Source organism: Coturnix japonica, chromosome 17 (genome assembly GCF_054131305.1).
Source record: "Coturnix japonica strain WE chromosome 17, WE-NBRP24, whole genome shotgun sequence".
NCBI classification, from domain to species: domain Eukaryota; kingdom Metazoa; phylum Chordata; class Aves; order Galliformes; family Phasianidae; genus Coturnix; species Coturnix japonica.
Genome location: NC_140679.1, coordinates 15,696,737 through 15,721,401, shown reverse-complemented (window position 1 = coordinate 15,721,401; position 24,665 = coordinate 15,696,737). Strand labels below are relative to the sequence as shown.

At 50.4% G+C, this 24,665-nt stretch overlaps 2 protein-coding genes across 13 annotated transcripts in view; both read right to left on the bottom strand.

Moving 5' to 3' along the window:
* The window catches only part of KCNQ4 (potassium voltage-gated channel subfamily Q member 4), a 16,167-nt gene extending 14,031 nt beyond the window's left edge, over positions 1–2,136 (bottom strand). Inside the window, exon 1 of the mRNA XM_085518181.1 lies at positions 2,017–2,136. Within this exon, the coding sequence (XP_085374307.1) occupies positions 2,017–2,054 (38 nt within the window). The 5' untranslated portion in view covers positions 2,055–2,136. The remainder of the gene's footprint in view (positions 1–2,016) is intronic.
* Positions 2,137–2,155: 19 nt separating this feature from the next.
* Positions 2,156–24,484, bottom strand: NFYC (nuclear transcription factor Y subunit gamma). Of its 12 annotated transcripts, none has more exons than XM_015883261.3 (10): positions 24,353–24,484; positions 16,640–16,752; positions 14,242–14,313; positions 12,643–12,756; positions 11,230–11,325; positions 8,053–8,226; positions 7,579–7,716; positions 4,281–4,388; positions 3,500–3,559; positions 2,156–3,021 (listed from the first exon to the last, which is right to left on the bottom strand). In XM_015883261.3, exons 2-10 carry the CDS (start codon positions 16,742–16,744, stop codon positions 2,902–2,904), a joined length of 987 nt encoding a protein of 328 aa, XP_015738747.1. In that variant the 5' UTR covers positions 16,745–16,752; positions 24,353–24,484; the 3' UTR covers positions 2,156–2,901. The 12 variants fall into 12 exon arrangements, with proteins under 12 accessions (XP_015738747.1, XP_015738750.1, XP_015738749.1 ...); XM_015883264.2 differs by having other exon boundaries at positions 2,156–3,018; XM_015883263.3 differs by lacking the exon at positions 24,353–24,484 and adding an exon at positions 23,975–24,238.
* Positions 24,485–24,665: the final 181 nt, after the last annotated feature.

Below are 24,665 nucleotides of genomic sequence, written 5' to 3'. Positions count from 1 at the left end.
CGGTTCCAACCCGGGGTGGTGAATTATTTAACGTGGTTGGAGATCCTGGCACCAGCGTGTGCCCGATGAGCACTGCGGTATTCGGGAGGCGCAGGGAAGCACAAATAAATAGATTAAATACAATAAATAGACACTTATGTTCATTTGGGGGAATCATTTCCCACCCCAAGGAGCCATCCTGCCTTCACCCCAACAACACAAACCCAGCACAGCAATGAGAGCTGCATCCATAGAGCTGAGACCCTGCAAACCCAAAGCAGAGCTCTATGGACCCCCCAGTGCTCCCCAATAGGACCCCGCTGCCCCTCAGTGCTGCGGGAGCTCCCTGACCTTCACTGCTTTGTGCTGAGCTCTGAAGGGTTGGGTTTCACCTGGGGACAGATCGAAGCTCCAGGGCTGTGCAGGGCAGAGCTAAGGTGACCCTGCAGGACTCAGGTGGGGTGTGGGGTCCATGGGAAGGGGGCTGTGGGGGGTGGGAATGGTTGCATTGATTCACAGCAGGTGGGAGTTGCTCCGTGCTGCTGCTCTGTGGGTGGATGGGCCGCCCGACGTGCTGCTCTTGCTGGGGAAGCATCAGGAGAGCTGAGTTTGGAAGCAGAGAAGCAGCACTGATTTATTTCCTAAGCACAGACGTCACTCCCCCAACTTGTTTGCTGGGCGCTTCGAGCTGCTCATAAATTAGAGGGACGGAGCAGAGCCACGGCCCAGCACTGCCCTCAATGGGACTCCCAGCACCAGGGATGGGGCCGGGGAACCCAGCGGGCTGTGAGCGCTGCCTGCTTTGGTCCGGCCCTAAAGAGCGTTTCAGATGCTGGGCAATAAGGAGCGGGGAGGTCTGCGTGCCTGGAGCCTGCTGCCCTCTTGGGATTGCAGCTCGAATTCCTGGCACGGATGGGAGGCCGGGATTTGCATCTACAGGATTTCCAGTAAGTTTTGCAGCCCTGGTATGCGGCTGCAGAGCTGCTGAGTGGGGAGGGGGCGGGCAGGATGGGGGCAGAGCAAAGCCCCGGGTCAGTGCCCTGCATGGAGGGGCTGGGGCTGATATAATGGAGGGGAGGATGTGAGCAGCTCCGTGAAAGGCCTCATCCACACCAGCCACGCTCCTACGGACCCCATTTCCCACCGTGGTGGCTGGTCCCTATCAGGGCAGCATCACTGAGCTCTTCTTGGGCCCACTGAGATGGGTCCCAAACCACCTCTGAGCCACCACTCCTATAGGGGACCGAAGGGATCAGAGCAGCACACGCGGCCTTATATGGGAGATCTGGCTCTTATTAAGGCCCAGGGTTTACAGTACCTGTGACAGCCAAACGATTTCAGCTATCTTCATAACACCACTGCTGCTGGAGGCACCGAGGGCGCTCCTCTGGGAGCATAGATGTGGCCTTATCTCTGTGATGAGCTCAATATTAACACTCCCAGCTCCGGTGTTACCTGCACAGAGCGGAGCTCCCGCAGTGCTGGCACAGCTCTGATTGATTTCAGGCAGCCCTGGGGACGATGCTGTATGGGGAGCACAACACCCTGGGGATCCCACAGCAAAACACCCCCCCTCCCACCCACCCCTGTCCTTTCAGAAGATCCTTTCCTCCTTTTTTACCCCCCATTCAAATGTAAACTCTCCCTGCAATGTGGCACAGCCCGAAGCTTTGGAGAACGAGCTTTGCTTTGCTGGAGCCCAACGGGGCCGGGGGTCTCCCCGCACACAGCCGCCCGTGGGTGCCCTCTGGTGGCCGCTCTCAGCCCGGCTCTTCCTCCCCATCTCCATCTCCATCTCCATCTCCATCTCCATCTCCATCTCCATCTCCATCTCCATCTCCATCTCCATCTCCATCTCCATCTCCCTGCTCTGCTCCATCCGAATGCTGCGGTTTTCCCACCCCAGCAGCGGTTTCACACCGTCCAACTCAACATTTCCACCAGCAGAAAAGTGGAGCGGTGCTGCCAACAGCACGGAGCCCCCCCGGGACACAGAGCCGGGTACGTCACACAAAGATAAGAGCTGCAAAACCTCACCCGAGCTCCAGCCAAGAGCTCAGTCCAGCTGCCAGCATCCAGCTGTGCTCCTCTCTGCTCCTCACTGCTTCTCACTGACTGCTCCTCGCTGCTGGTCCAGGCTGATGCCGGGCTCTGCTTCTCAATGAAAGGACAGACGTTATCTTACAAAGGACATTTATTTCGTTTGAGGAAGCTTATATTACATGCATGGACCGAAGGCAGAACAACAGCGCACAGCAGGGCTGGGGTTCATCCAGGCTGCCATCAGCAGTTCTGGAACAAACCAGGTCAAATTGGAGAATCATTTTGCCCTTAGAAAATACAGTCATGGTACAAGGAATGTTTTTGTTTTCACTTTAATTACTCTTCCCCTGCTCCCTGCCCCCAAGCTGCATATATTCAATGCTCCAGCTTACCAAAAAAGGAGGCAGGAGAGGCCAACCAAACACACATACACGCCCCCCCCCCCCTCCCCCCATAGCAGACCACTGAGATGGTAGGACTGAATCTAGCTCTATTCAGGGAGAAAAACAACCAGAGCACCAGGATTGAAGCTCTTACAATAAACCGCGCGCAGCACCCTTCGAGAATGTCACCGGATCAAAACCTTTTGCACGTTGTCCAATGAGATGCCCCAGGTCCCGTCAGTTCCCTTCTGTCTGATGGGCTTTGAACAAGCAGCCAAATATTGACTTCCAAAAATCAAACTCTTGCACTCTTGTCAGTGTCTGCTGGATACGCGCTCACACCCACCGGAGGAAGGTGTACAGTGCAGCACAGAGCGCAGCCTGCTGCAGGCTGAATGTCAGGTACGGAGACACAGAAGCAATGGATTCCTCAGAGCAGGTTGGTAATGTGAACGTCGGGCTGGCACGTGTTTGTTTCCCCACACAGTGACCCTGCTCAGTCCCCCGTCACCTGCGTGGCTTGGCCATCCGAGCTCTGGTTGGTGGACTGGATGAACATGGGCTGCGCGATGTCCTGGCCTGCAGGCATGGTCACTTGTTGGATCTGGTAGAGCTGCTGTCAGACAGAAGGAGAGGAGGGGAGGTCAGATCTCATCACACGCAGCACCGCTCCCCATGAGCACAGCGTGAACCATGAGCAGCTCTCAGGTCTGTGTGAAATCTGCCCTCAGAAGCAGCCCATGAATTGCCAGTAGATATTTATCACTAAATCAGAAAGCAACCCTGTCAATATCTGATGCCCAGACTGAGCTCGTGCTGCCTCCACAACAGCCAGCAGCTACATGTTAAGACCTTTATTTGTAAATTGGTTAGGACTAAAATGGACTGCATTAATCTGCAGCAAACACGGAACACTGAAGAATCCACCTGAATTAAGAGTGGCACAAGATCCATGACTCTGGTTTGGGTTTGGCTGCAGTAAGCAGCGCTTCACCTGGAAGAGCTGATGTGCCACAACACACACAAACACAAAAAACAGCCCTTCCAGCTTTGAGTCTGGAGGGATGTAGCACCAGCACACTCCGAGCTCTTACCTGTCCGTCTGTGAACTGGCTGAACTGCTGCTGTCCTTGTTGGACTTCTGTCTGCGTTATCTACAAGGGCAAGAGAAGGACAATGAGTGACAGAGCTTTGGAGTGGGTCAGAACCCCACAGACAACATTCTGCTGCAGCCCTCCAAGAGCTTTTCCACTCTTGCACACTTCACTGCCCCACTGTGTGGTGGGACACATCCCAGCCAGCAGCCTGTGGTTGTGCTGGTGCTGACTGTAAGTCAGGAACAAAGGACGTGGGATTGAGTCCTCACAAAGCACGTCCTCTGGCTCTCACAAGGAGAACGTGGCCTCCAGGATCTCAGGGAAGCAGCAGCCCTCCTGTCCTGTCCTCTGAAGGCAGAGCAGAATCCCTTAATGAGCAGCCCCAAAGATCATGAGCCAACTTGCTGGCAGCAGCGCTGGCCTTGATGTATCATGGCTGCAAAGCTTTCTGAGAGCTCACACTGCTGCTCCTCCCTCACCCCAACCAGAAGAAGTAAAGAGAAGGTTGATGAACCCGCAACCAGCTCAGAAGCAGCAAGGGCTTTACACAGCAGGGCACACACACACACACACACACACGCATGCAGCTTCCACAGACAGGTAAAGGAGACATCCGCTGCGCTCCTTGCTTTATTATTCTGATGAAGGTAAACAGGAAGAAAAGAAACTCAGGATCCCTGGCCCAAGAGCTGATAAATTGCACCAGAATTTGCAGTTTCAGGAGGTAGGGAACAACACCGTTAACAGTTAACGCCAGCCCTGCTGTTGGAGTGCATACCTGCTGTGCATTGGTTGCAAGCGTCTGGATCTGCCCCTGGACTACCTGGGTGCCTGACACAGGTTGGGCTAAGCGGATATACTGCAGCTGGCCAGCATTCAACTGAACCTGGAGACAAGCGGAGGGGGCAGGGAAAGAAAATTAAACAGGTAACTGTGTAACCTGAAACACACAAACTTGCCTTCTTGTTTCCACAACAGAAGCCAGGGTAATAGATGACACTGGGGAGCTCCAGCTGATCGCCGGCGGGGGTGAGGAATTAGCACAGGCCCTGCCAGGGCAAGAGCCAAGTCCACAGAACTCCTCCAGGTTCTTGAAGGAAAACCTCAAAGAAGCACAAGGACTTCCTCCTCCAGGACAAGAGGCCGGTTAGTAGCTAAAGTATATTAAGTGCTATGTTCCAGAGCATCAGGAACACTTGTTTTCCCTTTCAGTCACCAGAATGCAGCTCCTGCTTGGATCTATCATTTGGCACACAGACTCTTCCAAGCCAGCTGCACAAAACTCAGAGATATCACAAAGATAATACCTAGAACCCTTAAGTGCAACTCTTCTTTACCTGGCAAAGGCCAACACGTTGTGTCAGCCCCGCGTGTCACATTCCAGTGTAAGTTCATTTATTTCCTATAGCCTGGATCTTGGATGCCTGGGGAGAGGAGTCTGAGCAGAGCCATCATAGTAACCTCAGCTCTCAGTTTGGGTTTTCTGTGATAGATGCAGCTATTGGGACTAAAGCACACTGAGAAGCAAGAAAAAGGCCACCACGTGATTGATGCTACCTCTGAATTCTTCGTGCTGCATTATTTAACTTCAGAACATTTTGATTCACAGCCCTCCAGGGCATCACATACCTAAATATCTGGAGGTAGGTTTTGTTTTTAGGAGGGGAAAGGCAGGCAGGACACCTCGACACCACTCAGTGACCACAGCTGGATTGGCTGGCACACAGTCCTGGCATTGCCACCCACTGCTGCCCTCCCAGCTGTGTCCAAAAGCACCCATGTCATTTCATGAGCAAACCAACTCCACACCAGCAGACGTTTCAGTAGAGGATCCGTTGCTGCACTGAGCTCTGCCTGCTGAGCACGTTCTCCACACTGCACCTTCCTGCTTCCATTTCAACCACCCTCCCAACAGAATGGATGCAAACAATTCAGAGGCTGTCCTTCCAGAGATGAGAGTAACCTCCAAAGAGTTGTCCCAGCGAGGCTGAGGAGATGAAATTTAACACAGAATCCACGTGGGCAAACAAATGGCTGCTATGGAATTGATGTTCCACTGCCTTCCTTCCAGCTTTACTGTTTAAGAAGGCCATTCTCCCAATGCTCCTACGTTAGCAGATGCTACCAGTTCTGTGTTTCAGCCTTTTGCATTTGTGTCAAGGAAGATTTTGAGCTGAACCTCAACAGACAGCAGAGTGAAAAGAAGAACTGCCAGAAGGTACCACTAATTGTACCAAGATAGGAAGGAGACTTAGGGGAGAAAGAATAAAAGAAGAGCAGAATGAGAGCAGCAGTGAAGAGACCAAGGACTGTAACTCTGTGAGTGCACACAATGAGTGCTTCCCAGGCACTCTGCTCTTGTGGCTCCGTGCTCTGCTCAATTTCACTTGCTGGAAGCAAAGAAGGGAAAGGTGTTTCCTCCAGCACAGACTGTGGTTCTTCAACATGCTGTGATTAAGAGGGATCACATTAATTACTGTCAAGGCAGTACTTCTCCTAGGTACTGAAGTGAGAACTGTATTTCATTAGAACACCTCTCCTGAGTTACTCTTGTTTTATGGTCTTACACTTATTAGGAACCCAAGCACTCCCCATGACAACAGATGCCCACTCAGGCAGCAGACAGCTCCATCCCAAGCTGCAATACCAGCAGTGCCTGAGGACAGCCACAAGCCCCACATCTTCCAGGCTGCCAGGCAGGATGAGGGTGGAAGAATTCTCCTGGCCAAAACCAGGTGCTAATTAAAAAGCCTCCAGTGGCTCGTTCATAAAACACACCATCAATTACAACAGCATCACCTATGTGGAGAACGGCATTTCCTGTACAATGCTTCGGCCCCTTCCAAAGCCGCTTTATAAAGGATTCTTTCTGCAGATCTCCAGGTCCCCTTCCTGCAGGGATGTACAGCCTTCACTGGAGATGACTGGGAAACAAGCTTGAACTTCTTTTATCACCATGCTGTTATAACAGATGCACTCAGGCAGGGGTAGAGATATCTATCCAAAATGCTTTTAAGAAGCATCCAAGAGAGACTTCCATAAAGAAAAGGAGGACAAAAATGCAAGAGAAAGGCAGTGAAGAACGTGGAGAAGAAAAAAGGCGGCTGGTGGTAAAGCACCATGTTCAGCATGCAGTGCACATCCCTTCTAATCAACACCTGGTGTAGGAATCAGCTGAAGGCTTCAGAGATGAGAAGAGGGATGAACTGACAGCATGCACAGCCTTAACTTGCCTCGAGATGCTCTGTCAAAGCACAAACATCGGCCAAAGGGAAACCGAGCAAACCTTGACAAACAAGACCTGCGTGAGAGATCAGCTCTGCACGGCTGGGTAAGACTCATAACAGCAAGAGGAATCACAGACAAACTGAAGTGCTCATCTTGGCCACCTGTCTGACCTTTGGATTGCTGGTCAAGCACATGGAACTGGAAGGATTTTATTGATTTTTGTTTTAAGGGGTGTGAAATGTTTCAGATGGGAACCCACAGGCTCAGTTTTGTTGTCATTAGAAGCTACAAAGAAGGGGAAAAAGACATTTTTGAACCCACGTGTTTACCCAGAACACGTGCCAGAATTTACGACTCAAAATCCCATTCTTAAGGCACAGCAGCCTTATGTTAACGTGGAAGTGAGAAGATATCTTATGGTAGCACAAAGCCTTTCCTTCCATCAGCGCAAAGTACTTTGCAGAAACACTGTTTTGTAACGTAGGGGTTGATTAATAACTCACAGGTGGCTCTTTTCCCACTCAGTCCGACAGGTCATGGCTCCAGGTTGCAGAGGCAGAACCAAGTAAAGGCAACATAAGTTAATCACGTTTCATTGAAAGCATGCTGTAGTGGAGAACTCATTTATCCAGGAAGTACTTTATGGACTGCTTCCTAATAATGCTATTTCACCCATGGGGAAGCACTTGGATTTATTTCCCCCTTCGCATCACACCTGGTCTGTTTTCTCTCCCAGTGCAGGGAACACACTCAGTCCAAACTTCCTCTTGCAGTTCAGAAAGCACACACACACAGCCCCACGCGGAAGCAGCTGCACACAGCTCACTCCCAGCACCACGATGGCTTACCGGGATCTGCTGGATCTCCCCCGTGTTGGTGATTATCTGCTGCATGACTTGCATGGTCTGCCCGGTCCCACTCTGTGCCTGCTGGCTCTGTCCTTGTGGCTGGGCCTGCACAATCTGCACCTGCTGGCCTTCTCCCACCTGCATTGTCACAGGGATGGTGTCTGCATTAAGACCACTGCTCCTCACTGATGCTTCAGACACCACAACAAGACCCAGGTGACCCTGGCTATTAAGGCACCCTGCACACTTTACAATAACACTATCAAGAGAGAGCATTGTTTTCTGGTTTTACAGACAGCTTCTCTTTGGCACAGTTACCCAACAGACATGCCAAATATGTTTGAGAAAACACATGCATTTCAAATTTCTATAGCCTGTTGGCAGCAGTGAGGACAGGACACTGCAGTGCATGACACGTGGGTGAGCCAGGGGTCCCTGGCACAATGCACAGCCCTGAGCTCTGCTCACACTCACCTGCCCCTGCTGCGGCTGCGCGATGATGATCTGCCCTGGCTGGATGGTGGTTGTAGATGTCGTGGTCTGCTGTCCTTGCTGCTGCCCCTGGACCTGCACTGCAGCAGGCTGCTGAGCAAGTGTGAAATAATACTGCACGGGTTCAGCCGGGGTCACAGCCTGACGCACCTCTTCCTGCAGCACAGCACAGAGTGGGTAAGTGCAGAGGGAACCTGCAGCTGCTCAGCGCAGCCACCACTGAGCACCCCACAAGCATGAAGGTGTCTTCAGTGCCTCCTTTGTAACACCTTAACTCAAGGAACCCAAAGATAATAACTCAAACCAGGTTTCCTCATTTATGCAGCTATAAGGAAATCAAAACCATTTCCATTATCCTATGTATAATAACAGAGTCACCAATTTCATTATGAGAAGTAAACGTATAAAATTACCACAGCTGAAATCCACACTTCTCATCAGCAAATTCCATCATTACCTGCTATCTTAACACAGAATAAACTGCAAATGCACCAGGAAGACTTGCAAAGCCTCCTCTGTCAGCAAAGCCCATGTGCCCAACACAAATCTCAGCCCAGCTCTGCTGTCAAACCCCTGGGAATAGAAGCCATGCACTCGATGCACACTGCAGGGCCTTGGTTTATTTATTTAAATCCAGCTTTTCCAGAATAATAACAACTTTATCTTGTGTCATGGCTTGACAGCCTGATTCTGCAGGAAGCAGGGATATCTCACGAGTGTAAAGGAACAACAGCATCCAGTTTGCTGTCAGAAGCATGGGCTGTAGTATTGCCATTTTACTTCACCTATGGCTGCCTTTGGAAGAGAAAAGCACCTTATAATTATACATATCCCAGGCAAAGAAGTAGATCTGGGGAGGTTACCCTAAGTGACAAGTGGTTAATGCTGAAGAATCACAACTCTTGAGCTCCCAGAGGAGCACTGGACCTTGCACCCAGCAGAGGACTCAGCTCACCAGATGTTCACTCCATGGCAGAAGGCGTAAACAATCCTCTCCCAGCCACCTCGAGTTCACAGCTGAGAGTGTAGGATGTTTACACGTGCTACAGCATGGTAGGGTCCACGTCACACAAGTCCACTTTACTCCCTTGCATTAGAAGAGGCTCGTTCATGGCTTACCTTCAGCGTATCCAGCTGGGCAGAAAAAAAATTTCCATTAAACAAAACATACACTGCCTAGATGGGCATCAGGCTTGGGTAGCAGAGCCTCTTCCCTTCAATGCTCAGCTCTCAGAGGGGCAGCCACTCAATAGATGTCTAACAGCACACCAGGAAACAACACCCCAAAGGTTACGCTGTTGGCAGCTGGCTGTAATGAAGAAGTGACTCCTGAGCCTGGTCTCAGCATTACCCCACAGTACTGCGGTCACTGCAGTCACGTACAGCACTTCCTACACACAGCAGCACGCGATTAATTCCTACTCGCTTCATCAAATCCTCTAGAGGAGGGATTAATAATAAATATAAGTATATATTCTACAGGACGAGTCTGCAGCTAGTCATAAAACTGCAAGCATGAAAGAGCAAAGGCTGCTTCTGTAAAGCCCCATCCTTAAGTACACTGTTTCTATAGAGCTCCAATCCTGCTGCTAGCTGAACCCTCAATTAAGGGCATCAGCATCTATTCCAGGTCCAAATTTTCCTTGCTACATGCAAAAATGACTTTAAATACAAATCTGCACCAAGTAAGCTATACTCCATCGCTTGACATCTTTTATTTCCAAGCCGTAGCTTCAGTTACCAGAGCAACATAACAGTCGTGGCTCCTTTCTCAGCTCTTCCTCGTAACCAACACTAAGTTGTCAAACAGAACTCCTTGTGGTAAAGCACAGATTGCACCCCCAGCCAAAAAGTGCAGACCTATGGGCAGCTGCTCTTCAGCACCGTGGAGTAAGTGGAATATTTTCCACTGTAAAGTCCTAACCTACGTTGGATTTCTCCATCAAACTTCTCCTGCCCTTAGCTGTATTTCTCACGATTCAGCTCACAAGAGGCAGGGTCTGTTGGGACAGGAGAAAGGGAGATGGTTTCTAGTTAAAAAAAAAAAGGAGAGATGTAGATTGGATATAAGGAAGTCTTTTTACAACAAGGGTAAGTGGCACAGGTTGCATAGAGAGGTGTGATGCTGTGCTCCTGGAGACTCCCAAGGCCAGGCTGAAGGGGCTCTGAGCACTGATGGAGCTGCGAGGGTCCCTGTCACTGCAGGAGAGCTGGAGCAAATGGCCTTTAAAAGGTCCCTTCCAACCCAAATGATTCTACAATATCAAGACAAAAAGTGAAACAGCAGCTTCCAAACTCCAGGCCCACACTGGGAGCACCATCTCTGCTCACAGTCTGTACTTTTTGCATGTTTGATTTATAGTGGAATACAAGAAACACATCAAAGCAATGCTTCCGAGTAAAGCACTTGCCAGAAAGCTGTTTTACAGTTCTCCAGTCTTTCCAGTAGCACTCGGGAGAAGACATTTTAAGGACCACCTTGAACCTTCCAAAGCCCTCCAAAAGTATCTGGAAAACAGCTGAAGGAAGCAGGCAAACACAGCCCAGCCAAGTGCTGGACCTGTCTCTGTGCATGTCAAGCAGCACGACTGAGCTTCAGCCCCACCTCGCTGCAGTTTGGACACTGCCTCATACACGAGGGCAACAAGAGCTCCTGGAGCAACATCTGCTGGCTTCCACGGACAGCAGCAGCAGGTGACTGCAGCAGCCTGCAGCTGTAAACATCCGACTGAAAGCTCCCACTGACACCTCACAGCTTCCAGTCAAGGATGTTTACAGCAGCGATGACTGCCCCGAAGGATGCGGGAGGTGGAACTGCTGGGCAAAGCTGCCTGGATTCCTTCATGGCAGCCAAAGGATGCAGACTCAGCACAGTTTTTAAAAGTTCATTTTTTAACGGTGGCAACGTTTGTTTTCAGAGCTGTTTAGAAACGTTTCTGTTGCCTCATTAAATGCCCAAATGCGGCTTCTGTCATCACCCCTCTATTTCCACCAAAATAAAAAGAGAAGAATCTGAGAGATACGGAGAATAAACATGCATAAAATGGGGCACAAACATGTTTAAATCTGAGGCTCTGTACGTCCTGACCAGCTCCCTAATAATGAGTATGAAAACAACCCATGGAAAGGACAGCCAACAGGGCAACCCTTCTGTCTCACCTGACGCTTCGGAGGCTTCAGTTCATCTCTTGGGACGATATCAATAAGAAAGTCAAACTGATCGAACTTTGTAATTGCCATGGCGATGTCATTCCTCTGGAACAGCAACAAGAAAAAGAGGTTTTCAGCTTTAGAAGCATGTTTTGTCATCAGATAAATAAAGAGGAGTTTTTTAATCAAAGGTGTTTATTACACTTCAGCTTTACAGAACCTCCCCTAGGTAGAATCTACATGTTTGGAGAGAAATAGAATCACAGGATGTTATTTGGGGCAGGGGAATCCTGAGAGGTGCTGAGAGAACAAGATGCAGCGTGTGGAAGGGCTTAAAAGATGCCTGCACTGCCTGATGTGCGGGTAACATTAAGAAGACCATCAATCCTCACATTTCAGGCTAGCTGACATTTCCAAACCCTGCACTGCCCTGGCATTTAAGTGCAAACAATGATCACGCAGAAAGCACAAGAGAGACATCTCTGCTGTTCCGCAGTGTGTATTGTAACAGCATCTTCACCAGGAAGAAAACTTTTATTGAACAGATGTCTCTCCTATTTCATCCTCCGTGCCGAGGACTGGATTTGATCCAATTTCCTCTCATAACTCAGACCTCTCCTCTGTAAATTTTTTCCCAAATACCTGATAAGCAGAGACTGCATTCCTCCAGCTGCACTGCCCATGTGGAGAGCAGCTGCTCTAGGATGGCAGCTGCTGGGGAAGGCAAAGCACTCATACATTAAAACCTGAGTCAATTAAAGATCTTGCATATTAGAATCAGGATGTAAGTACAACTCTGAAATCAGAGCTTGAAAGTTGTTAGCAGGACGTGACTGAGTTAATGCTGCTCACACAGCACCTTGTCCTTGGTACGTGTGTCATATACATCCTTCCCACAGGAACTGCATTAAAACCTGGGTTAAGGAAGTGGCATTGGCCTAAATTAAGTGGTCGGGCACCCACCCAACAGGACACCTTTGGGCTGGAATCAGTCTTGTCTGCTTGCCACTATGGCAATCCCTGCATCAGACTGTGTGGGAGAACCACTTTTGTTTTCATCTTTGGACATTTATTGACACAAACTAACATCCACAAACCTTCCTTAGGAGAACTACTACTGAAAAAGCAGATCAGGTAGAAATCCAACAGATACAGACATCTTCAGCAATTACAGCAGGTCACAATTAGCAGCCAGCTGCAGCTTTGGGCTTTTTTCTTTTCTTTAAATATGGCCGTTGTTTGTTTTTAAAACCAAGTTAAGCAAAAAGCATTTAAGTAGCACAACCACAGCGGGTGATGCGCTTTGTACCCAGGTTCCTAGTGATAAAAGCCACTGTTTACAAAACAAACCTCTTATTATGAAAACAAAGAGTTGGAAACAGTTTCTGAAGCAGCTGAAGGCCAGGTAGGAGCCGCTGTTACCTGCAGAGTCCTGCGCTTGTTGTCTTCTGTGTGGATCCAGGCTCGTAAAGTCAGTTCTGTTATGAATATCTGAGCTGCCTTGGCGAACAACACAGGAGCCTCAGCACTAATCATCTGTAATTAAATGCACACGTTTTTTGAAGTTACTACCAAGATTCCGGTGCAACAAAGCAGTAGTCAAGGTAACTGCATAGGGTTACTCAAATCTGAATGGCTTCGCTGTTTAACAGTGAGGTTTGGGGAATTTCCCCATCGGTGGATCCACGGGTCTGACAGCCCAAAGAGCCTCCAGTCAGATGTGGTGCTAAGAGTACGGATCACATAGAGTTTGTCTTCAAAGCCTGCCTCGCACACACCTGCTCAGGTGCGACCTCTTTGTGCTGGGTTATGTTGAGCCAGCAACTTGCAGCTCTGAACTGCATCAGGGTATACTGAGCTGTGAGCATCACCCAGCAGCTTCTGGGCACACGCAAGTGATCCTGAACGAGGCAGAAGCTGAGGAGAGCCTGGCCCTTACTTCATAGTTGTAACATTAAGATAATCTGAAATGAATGCAGAAACTGCAAAGGAGGTTTGGAGACACAGATAAAGACCATGCGCCTCACCAAATTCCTTTCCCTTAAAAAGCATCCCGCTCAAGTTTTGCTCACGTTGAGCAGTTTCATTATTAGCTGGTTTGGCATTAGTGCTGAATCCCAAGTACAGGCTTCTTCTTAAATAACACCAGGAGGAATGCCAAAGACTCTTTTCCCCCTTAAATTTCACCTTCCCTTCGTTATCACAAACCTGGCATTCACTCGCTTCAGACGGTAAATTGGGACCTGAGGGGGTTGGGTTCCTTGCGGCTGCAGGCTGAAAGAATAGCTCCCTTGGACAGGGAGACAACACACACCTTCTTCTGACTCTCATTTAACATTTAAAGGCTGTCCTAGGAGAAGGATGGTGTCACATTGAGAATAAGAGTGCAAACCATTCTTTTTCTCTCTTAGGAGAGCCATGTCTAATGGACTCTTCCTATTTAAACAAAGGGGACTGCTGGAACAGGGGAAGACTCAACACGCACGTGATTCTCCCCCCCTTCCTTCTTCTACGCTGCTAACCTTTCCCAGCTAACTTTATCAGACACATGTCAAAGATTCAGCTCAAATATCAGCACCAAACCAACGTTACCTACCTACGTTATTACTTTTCCACAGAACAGTGCAGCACATTTAAGTGCTATCACTATCCACGCTGAACCACCTACAGCTTTGTGAAAGGAAGAGTCAAGAAAAACAAGGAAACATGAGAAAAGATGGTTCAGCACCAGGAAGAAAAAGCCAAGAAACCAGGAAACACCCTGAATTAGGCAGCAGATTGATATTTAACAACAGAAAGCAGAATTGAGAAAGTCTTCAGCAAAGATCCCAAGTGATCTTGCTTTCCCAGCTCAGTTTAATTACACCAGACCAGCTAAAGGTGCATTCTGGTAATTGTTCTGTAAAGTACCTTAAAATAATGATAAATAATGACAATAACAAGTAATGAATTGCAAGGAATTGTAGCTACAACGTCCACCAAAAGGGTCATAAACACTGAAGACAAAAGCCATGAGAGTACCTTCACATCTTCATCTAGTTTCATTATCTTCTTAATCCGAGCCAGGGGCAGCTCCTGAACCCTGAAGTCTTTCTGCAGAGAGATTCACATTTGAGACTCATTAGTGCCACTTAACTGAAAACAGAGGTAAGAAATGTTAAAACAAATTGGTGCTGTCTGAAACCGAACCGGCTAAAACTCGATAGAAATAACCCATTTTCTTTCAGGTATGGCAATTCCTCCTCAGATCTCAGCATTCCCATCCGCCTGCCTGTATTCCATACAGCACAGCAGTACTTCAGCCTCCTGTCAGACACTTGCATTTACAGTTTCACCTCAAAGTTGAAGTCCTTCTGAGGAACAGAATGTTTCTAAAGTTATAAATAGATGCAGAAATGTGTATTGGAAGCAACTAATTCAATTAGGTGTCTTAGGACCGAGAAAGCAATGGAATTTGCAAGGACTCACTAGAGGAAATGAAGGCAAATAAGAGCTGTGTTGCCATAGGATGAAATCTCTGCTCTACTTGCACTTCCCTGCTGCCCAGCACCAGTTTTAGCATCAGGAGCCCTGCAAAACCTTGCCTACTCCTGTTTTTAAATGGATTTCTTGCAATTTTCCAGCAAAGGGAACTGCTGACTCAATGATGTAAGGATGGTTTAGGAGGCAGTGAGGAGAGGAGGCCATCACTGCAGTGAATCACCCTGTCCTGCTCACTGCTGGCAGCTGCTCAGCAACGGAGATGCACTGAGACTCTGTGCACAGGGATGCCAACACAAAGTAAAGCAAAAGGAAGCTGGTGTGGAAGGACTGGGAACAGGCAGGCAGGCGCTGTGTCTGAGCACACACACACACTCAGGGTGGCACTTCCCACCAGTAACCATCACACAAACAAGTCAGGAGGTTGCTAGGGCATGAAAAAATATCCCAAAGATTTCCTTGGGTTTATTTTGTTAAGCTCATTCCTTTTTAAAGCGCCCTGTGAGCTCCGGGCCTCAAGGAAAGATGACGACAAAGTCCCTAATATGTGAAACTCTTAATGGTGATAATTATTTCACTTCCACAAACAGCAGAAGTGCAAGCAGACACTTGCAGCTATGAATGCACTGCACAAGGTGCAACCCTATTAAAACCTTCAGAGAACAGAGACAGTGGGAGAAACCAGAGCAATTGAAAGCGCCTTTATTCCTTTAAGGCTGACAGGCAAATGTCACATAAATCAAAATCAATACGCCAAGTACCATGGTGAAGGGAAGCGTGACCACTACTGGCTACTGCCCAGCACAACTGACTGCAGACAGCAATTCCTCATCTTTTCTTTTTCCCAAATTAGGTCTCAATGCTTTCTCAGGCCACTTCTCGCTCACCGTGGAGCTGCAATGCTCGTTTCAGCCTAATTCTGCTTCCTGTTCCTCCAAGAGAATGCTACAGCCCCTTCATCCTGCACGACACAGGACAGCCCAGTGATCCCAGCTCCTTTTCCTTGCTATCTCTGGTGTCTCCAGTTAATTTCCAGTGACTTCCTACCTTGCCGTGCAATAAATAGCTTCACACGGCAGTTAAAAATTAAGCTGCCCATGCTTGATAAGCTGCGAAATAAACCCCTTTCATGTGAAGACAAACTACAGCTCTTGAACACAAGAGTTCACCACAGTAAAAGAAGAAAGTAATTAATTCTGGTTATGCATACACAATTCTACATCTGTTCCTGCAATCAACTATCTGCACGCAGGCAGAAAAAAAGCAGCTTATCTTCCAACTACTGGATTGGGGTTTTCACTTTGAACAGCCCATCTTCAACCGGAGTCCTTTTGTTTTCTCTTGCATTACAAGCTCAGGAGCGTGCCTGCAGGACTGCTGCATCACAGCCATCTCTCCATCTCCATTTTTATTACATGCCCTTGTTCTCAAGCACGTCTCTTCTGGGGATGGAAAAATAGAAGCTACTTGGTCCAATTCCTATTCTCAGCCTCTATGTGATTTTTTTTTTTTCCTTTTAATGAAATGTCTTTAAATTAATAAGGCGTGTGATAACGATGCACTTGGCATTCAAGTGATTTTCAAGACTTCAGGCTCGTCAAAGGAGGCGGTTCTCAAAGAGCACAATTGTTCTATACGGAAGATGAAAACCAAAAATTCATTCACAAAATCGCCACTGTCTGCCAATAGCCAGATGTTTGAGTTTATAAAGGAGAAAGGGAGGATTAAGAGTCACATTTTGATAAGGGTACCCTTACACGGAGGTAACTCTCATCACTTATTTTGCATTACTGAAGTTGAGAAGCAATAGAGCAGCCTGTGCAGTGCATCCTTCAACCTTCTGTTAGCTCAAAGCACTGAAGGCAGCTTCGCTTTCACCTGCAGACATTCTGAATTCCACAAGTTCTTTAGAAGCAACGTGACCCACTGAGGCACTCACCACCGTGAGGTTGCGGATCTCCTCCATGACACGAGGCCAGAAGGACTGCAGGCTCTGCTGGGCATCGCTGCTGCTGCCTGTGCCGAAACTGCCATCTGTAGACATGCTGGAAACTGGGAGAAAACAGAACAAGCATCAGCAACCAGAGAGGGATGCAGGTATCCAGAGATCCCCCTCCAAGCCCCAGGAATGCAGGGAGGGCCCAGCCTGGCCAAGCACGAGGTAATCAGCCAGGTATGCCACATAAAGATACTCATAACCTCTGAACGTGGTTTTGTATATTGCTTTTTATTTTTCCAACGACTGTAAAACAATATATAACAAAAAAAGGAATCGAAAACAAAAGTACTCTCCTCATTCCCTCATTAGAGTTCTGCCTTCTCACAGGGACTTTTAGTCACAGCCCACACTGCAGTGTGCACCAACTGTAAAGTCATTTACTCTAGTGCTTCTTGCAGCCAACAACAGGGCAGAACACAGCAGCAAATCCCCTCAAGGTGAAGAGACAATGTCAAGGTCAGCCTGATATTATTTCTAAAAAGCTTAATTAAACAAATTCTTCTGTGCCTGTTAGAAAGGTGTCAGTGTGCACAGACTGCACTATCTGGAAGCACAGCGGGATGCCCAACAGGGGCCATGGAGCAGGCAGCCGTGCCCAGCTTGGTGCAGGACCTGCTGTTCCCAGCACAGGAGCATTTGGGCAGACACTAAAGAAGTTGTTGAGCACCTCAGCTTCAATGCAGCACAACAGCAGTGAGTCCAACACCTACAGCTCCAAAGAGAGGATTTGCCATGAAATCCTACCAGCAGATCAGGGAGAGGACAGCAGGTGATCAGCGCAGCTTTCTACCTGGCAATATTTCTATGCTGACACAGGACGGGGTCTTTGCTGCAACTGGAGATACCATTCATCCTGGTGACAAGCCAAATCACTTCTAAGGGCTTGATTCAAAGCCACTAATATCTTGCTTTCATCCTGCTCAAATTCTGCACCGGAATGCAACAGAACCCTAAGAAGCAACAGGTTAAAAACAGAGCAAAGGGCACCTGCTATGGAGCGACCTGATAGGAAACTGCCTATGAGCAGGCAAAGAATTGCCCATAGATTGGTTGATTTGTAAAACTTCCACACAAACCCTCAGTGTTGTTGGCTCTGTGAAACCAGCTTTAATAACGGGACCATTCCTGCACCATTAGGTAAGTTCCTTTACCCGGGGGAACTGCATTCCTGTGCTTTAAGAATTGCCTCCTATCAGGACAAGCACCAGCAGAAAAAACACCGCAGTGCAGAGCAGGAGATAAACCCCCCAGAGCTAATGGGAACGCGGCTCCTGTGGCATCAGCATCTCACCCTGTTTGTCTGCTTCCATACACAAGGAGCTTTGACAGCTTCCTTCCACTTTGCCTTCCCCACCCCAGCACTTCCTCCTGTGGGTCCCCACAAGCTCCAGGCTCTCCCACCTCATCCTGCTGCTGAATAACAGAGGCTCAAACCCATTTCACTTAACTCCATTAGACACAAGCAAACAAATCCCAAAGCCCAAGGCCTCCAAAGCACACACCAGGTAAGAAATAGGCATGTAAAAGTAGCAGAGTGAGCTGCACCCACCCCGACACCAAGCATCCCCCCTGCACAGCCCCATGAGGGAAAACATTCTGTTTCCAGACACAGGAATGGGAGGCCAAAATGCTGAGGCCTGGGCATAAAATGCCTGGAGGTGATTACAGAGCAGATTAGCCAGCACATCTCGAGAACTAAGGCTGCAACACTTTGCAATTAGAGCTTTTCTGCTCACCAGAGCAGAACACCTTTGGCAGATGTTAAACTTACAAAACCTTGTGGCAGCTGACAAGTGCTTAAGGACCTCACTTCCTAGGAGCAGCCATGAAGACACCGCTGCTGTCTGTGGTTGCTTTGTTTTTAAATAGAGCCCCAGCAAGGAGCTTTCTTTAATGCCTGGGAAGGGGAAGCAGCCAAACAAAGCTGTCTCCCCCTGGACGCCTTGATGCACACTCAAGCAAGAAGTTGCTATTGGAAACACAAGCTGCAGAACAACTGCAAACTAAACTCAGAGCTCTGATCTCACAGTTCCACCTGGAGCTCCTCGGATGGATGGAAGCAGCCATACAGGGCAAGAGATGGGGCACTGCCATAGGGCCAGGCGTGAGGACAGCCTCCATCTCCCACCTCCAGCCCCAAGCTGGCCATGCCCAGCAGCAGCTGAACAAACCGTGTGGGTGGAAAGCAGATCTAAATGCAATTTATCCAAATAACTGAAGGGATATGCAAACTAAGAGCGCCAGAGGGACGCACTGAGAAGCTGTGAGGCTCCTGGGGAAGGAAGAACCAGCTCCCACCACCACACATCTGCTGCTGGGCAGAGCTGCCAGGTGCTTTGCATGGCACAGTGATGTTCCCAGGCTGGCTTGATGAGAAAGAGCCCATCCTGCAGCGTTCCATGGCAGCAGCAGCACGTTCCTTCCCAGCACCTTCAGGATGTGGCTCAACCTGCAGCGAGATGGAGGCTGCAAAGAAACAAGACAGAAGCACAGACAAATGCTGCGCCTCAGCACCCTCAGCTGCAGGTACAGAAGTATTTGTTTTAACTGAAAACTGCCATTGAACGCCCTCCCCCCATAAGAGTCTATCACTGTGGAATGATGGAATTATCACCTCTGCAGACAGGGCTTTGAAGATCCACCACCCAAAAAGCCACCCGACTCTGTTGGTTTTACACTTCCTATCACACAAACCCACGAGAAGCCTAATTATTAGGAAGGGGCGTTACAGGAAAAAAAAAGCAGCAGTGCATTTCCTTTCATCTTACTATTTTTTGATATGGCAAAGAACAAAAACCAATGGCTCTGCCTGCATGAAGAACGGATCCACAGAGCTGAAAAGTGAGTATCTGGAACAACCACTCCTCTGACATTCAGCACTACTTCCAGCGCGATGCTCTCACTGCAGTGCTCTGTTTTGGGAGCCTGTCCCTTGATTAAAAAGTAAGATGTGCACAGCCCACTTGCATATCTAAAGAATGAGCTCTGCGTAGCAAGAAGTGCCAGACACCTGATCCTGCCCAAATCAGGAGGAACAATCTAGCAATGCTGAACTAGTTTCACAAGAGAGGCACATACAGGTTTACACGAATCCAGTGACACATTGCTCTAAATGGTGGCAGAGGAGGAGTCTTCAATGTACGACAGCCACGTGCCAGCACCCCCTGTAAGATCCTGCTCTCATTATGGCCATTAGGACATCTGAGGGAGCAGCAGAGCCCCAAACAGCACCAATCCAGCCTGGAATGGGCTACAGCAGCCCTGGGACTGGGCAGCCTTTGTGATGGATTTGATTGATACTCAGAAAGGAGCACGGCCAGCAGGGTCAGCACAGTGACATTCAGCACATGGCAGCACTGGCAATGCTGCTGTAACTAAAGCACAAGAACTACCACCTTTATGGACAGCAATGACACACAAAGTCACAGCTAAAACACAGGCCAAAACCATTTATCCAAGCAATGTGGGAACTCTTCTCCATCTCCATAGAACAGCCTTGCAGAGCCTTGCAGGCAGTGGGAAAAGGCCACGCTCACAAACCTACAAAGACTCAAGTTCTGCTCTCGATGAAAACAAACTTCCAACCTCTTCTAAGCAAATTCCAGAGGTTTCTGCCTAACCACCATCATTCAAAACAAGCACTTCCTTCCAGCGTGCCATTATAAGAAGCTTCTGCAATGCCCTGGTTTATTTTTAACCTTTCCTTCTTGCAGCACCGCACACAGCTGGTACCGTAACCCCGTGATGTCGGCATGGCAGGATCATGGCAGGCTGGGTAAGGTGTGCAATGAGATGACTTCTTGTGTTCAATTGACCACAACAGATGGGGAGCTGAATGCTGGACTGCTACCTGTGGAGGACACAGAGCACACCTTGCTGCAGGTTGGTAAGAGAAGGCTGCACAAACAAGTCAGAAAGGGCTGAGCTCTTGCCTTGGGGCAGAAAAACAAACAAGATGACCTCTTCAGGTGCCTTCCAGCCCGTTCTTTTTGAACTTTTTAGCAGTATATATTTTATCTTCAAAGCGCTGTTTGAACATTAACTCCCTCGTACCTCTGACGCGTTACTTGTTTTCATTCCTGCAAGGCACAGCGTTTGATTTAAGCCCAAATCAGCCACAACACCAAGGAGAGGCTCTGGATCTACACTTCCACCAGCACCCAGCTCCTCAAACCTGGCTCTGCCCATGTGCCCCATCCACCCTGCACCAATCCTGTGCCCCTTGTATTCTGAATACTCCAATACTGGGGCTGGAGGAGCACAGCTGGACTCAGGGTGGTGGTGTTACTGTGGATCCTGCAGAGGGGACACAGAACAGAGATCACTGCAATGCATGAGCAACCTGACAGCGCTGCTAAAAGCCCAGCAGGGCCCATCCTGAGCCATGCACAGATACAGCAGTGCTGCTATCACAACCCCCAGCAGCCCCTCATGGCACAGAACTGAGCTTCAGTTTGAGAGCTGCCTGCTCACAGCTGCACCGAGTCCAAAACTGGGCTGCAAACCTTCAACCACCACGTGGAAAATAACGCCGGCACAGTTTTCTTTTGGAAGGTAAAGCAAACAAGATAATCTGAATTGCTGTTTGCACTGGTTATTTTACTTCCCTTTCTTCTTTGAATGAAAGAGCGCAAGGGTCATACTTGATATTTGGTGTTTCAACAGTTAAACATTATTAAATAGTTGCTCATCTAGGGCAGTTATGCTCTGGTTTCAATGCAGTCTGTGCGTTTCTTTGCTCTCCTGCTGCACTTTTAGGCTCAGTCCCCACTGTCCTGCAGGAGAGGGAAGGCAGAAAGAAGGATTAAAACCACACCTAAACAGCAGCAGAAGTGTGAATGGCAAACAGGAGGTGATCACAAACCCTTGTGACAGCTGTAGGTAGAGGGAAAGGCTGTAAACACCCAAATCTACACTCTTGTGGGTCACCTTCAGGGAATAAAGGCAGCCTAAAGTGACCCACTTTGACTCATCAGGCAGAGACCAAACAGGACAACAAGCCATAGACAACAGGAGAGAATCCCCACGGTGAGATCTCAGCACGCAGGAATTGTTGGGTTCTGAGCAATACACAACAGGAGCTTCCTCAGCAGGACCCAACGTTTGGACACACTGACAATGCCATTTTAGTTAACCATACCAATCTGATTCACTTCCAGTGCAGGCAGCCCGAGAAGCTGCTTCCTGTACCCACACCACTGGAATACAGATGTCACGCTGCATTATATAAATATCACATCCCAGGCCAATTCAAGGAACCCAACAATACAAACACCAACACCAGCTCTGAAGGTGACCTCCTGCAGGCCCCTGAGTGTCTCAGCCCATAGGAACCAGCTTCCCACAACAACCCCACGTCCTCTATGCCTTCCCTGCTTGTTCTGCCAGCTGTGTTAATACAAGAAATAACCATGGAAAATACCCATACAAAACATAGGGCCTGGTTTGCAGGCCTGCTCAAAACAGGGACCTCACAGAGCAGCACAAATGGGACATGGGAATATTCCCTCCACTCCATGAGGGTCAGAGCGGGCAGAATGTGGACCCAAATCCCCTTTCAGTGCTGGATTGAGCAGCACCTACTGCTGTACATCCATGGCCTATTGCAAGCTCAAGATCCGAAATATGACCAATGCTGGATGTAATGAAGACTCTGACTACATCTTAAAAGCATGGAGCAGCTGAATACATCCAAAATACACGGAAAAAGCAGCTTAAAAGGGGTCATCTCTAAGAGGCCAGCAGTGACCTTCTTGCTAGTGACAATGCCCAGGTGCCCCACAGGTGCTGCTGCTGCCCCACCAATGACCTGGAGCATGACTGGTACCAATAGGGGATGGTTTCCCTCTGCCCCATTCAGAACTGAAACCACATGAAGCCACAGAAAGCTGAGGCTGAGGAAGAGCAATGATTTTCACCAGGGACACTCAGAGGCTGCAGCAACTCAGGCTGCAACCAGAGCCCAGTGTGGTCCCTCAGTTACAGGTGGCATCACCGAGGGTCGAGCTCAGGGAACGCGCCCAGCCCTGACATAAGATGCACAATGTAATTACCTCCAGGTCTGAGAACCATGATTCTGAAGGCAGCAATCTATAGCTGGAGCACAAAAAGCCCTGGAGTGGGCTCAGCACAACGACTTGAGTCCTGCAGCCCTACCAGCACCACAAGGACATGCCAACATCCCACTGCACTGCAGGGTGCGGAATGCCTGCAATGTGCACTCAATTTGACCAGCACACGGTTCCCTGTGCCCTCAGAGCTGTGGTTGAGGTGGAGCAGCTTCATTTTCCAACTCACATTCTTTTCTTTTTCCTTTTCCATCCCCGGCCAAAGCGCCGTAAACAAACTTTGTCCTTCATTCTGGAGGCCGGGAGCCGCGGCATCTCAAGGTCACTGCTGCTCATGTGGGGAGGCCTCACTCTGGCGCTGGGCTGCAGCTCAGCACCGGCTCCAGGCCCGTGTTCTCCCGTGGCTGCCCACTCACCCGTGTCTCTCTCATCTCTCTGATCACAGTGTGTGCCCAGCGCTGCTCGGAACCTCAGTGACCTTCAGTGTTCGGTGGCAAACGGGACAGAAAACAAAGGGCTGTGGGCAGGAGCCTGGATTCGGCTGTGGGCCCGATGCCCCCGGTGCCGTTGGGCCGCAGAGGCCGGTTGTCCCACATCCCCTTTATCTCCATCCCCACAGCACAGCACGGCACGGCACACACCGGGTACAGGCGCTGCCATTTTGTGCCCCCCCCTCAATCCACGCTCCCGGTTGGCGGCTCAGCCCCGTTTGACCCCTCCGTTCACCCCCCCTTTATCTCCTCCTCCTTCTCCTCAAGGCTTTGGGCTCAGCCCGGTTCACGTTGCGGTACCGTCAGCCCCGTCCATCCACCCGCACGGCGGGGAGGCCCCGAGCGGTGCCATGGCCGCGCTGTCACCGGGCCGCCCCCCGCCCAACCCGCGCTGTCCCCGCAAGCGCCACCGACTCACCGAGCCGCAGGGGGCCCCCACCGGGTGGGACGGGCCGGTGGCGCGGGGCGGCGATCCCCGTTCATCCCGGTCCGTTCCGCCATTCCTTTGTCTTTGAGCTGACCCCTGTCTGCCGGGACTCCACGTCCCCGCCGGACCGGGACGCGGCCCCTTTAAGAGCCGCCGCTCAGCCTACCCTGCTGCGCCCACCCCGCCACGCCCATTGGCTGAGCGCCGCCGGGGGGAGCCGCGGTCCCGAGCGCTGATTGGCTGCCGCCGGCGGCTCGGCCCGCCCGCCCGCTTCCTGCTTTCAAGTTACCTTGAGGCGCAGCGCAGGGGTCACAGCGCCGCCCAACCGCGGCCCCTCAGCAGCGCGGCCTTACGCCCTCCAATCCCGCTGCACGACGCTGATTGGCCAGCCGACACGCGGAGGGGGCGAGCGACGCTTCCGATTGGCCAGCACCGCTGTCACTCTCCGCAACGCCCGCCCCACTCCGCGCCGCGCGGGGAAACGGCCGAGCTCCCGGTCCGCCTGTGGGCAGCCAATCAACGCGCGGCTTCTTCCGCCCGCCTCCCCTCGCGCGGGCCAATCAGCGCGCGCGGCGCGGCTATGCCAATCGGAGGGGGGGGGGGCGCGGCCCTGACTAGGCCGCCCGCCTCCCCCCGCCGCCATCCAACCCGCCCCTCACGTACTCACCGTGCCGGTCGGCGCCGCGATCTCCGCCTCCTCCGCCCGGCGGCCGAACGGCGGGAGGCGGGAGGGGGAGGGGTGCGGCTGGAGCTGGAGCGCGCGCCCGGCGGCCGAGAAACAAGATGGCGGCGCAGCCGTGAGGCGGCGGGGCGGAGGCCACGCCCCTTCCCCTTGGGCCGCTTCAACGCGCAGGCGCATGACCCGGGGCTGATCTCGCGAGATTTCGGCCGGGGCGGGAGCCAACGGGCGGGGCCTGGAGCTGGGCTGGGCCGCACCGGGAGCGGAGCGGGGCCGGGAGGGGGCGGGCAAGGCCTCGGGA

What these genes read in the sequence shown, in the direction of transcription:
- NFYC (XM_015883261.3), bottom strand. Translation starts at nt 16,744, where the DNA reads ATGTCTACAGATGGCAGTTTCGGCACAGGCAGCAGCAGCGATGCCCAG. An exon ending in GGGAGATCCAGCAGATCCCG is followed by an intron (nt 4,389 to 7,578) that starts GTAAGCCATCGT and finishes GCTTGTCTCCAG; the next exon opens with GTTCAGTTGAATGCTGGCCA. An exon ending in GCCAGTTCACAGACGGACAG is followed by an intron (nt 3,022 to 3,499) that starts GTAAGAGCTCGG and finishes TCTGTCTGACAG; the next exon opens with CAGCTCTACCAGATCCAACA.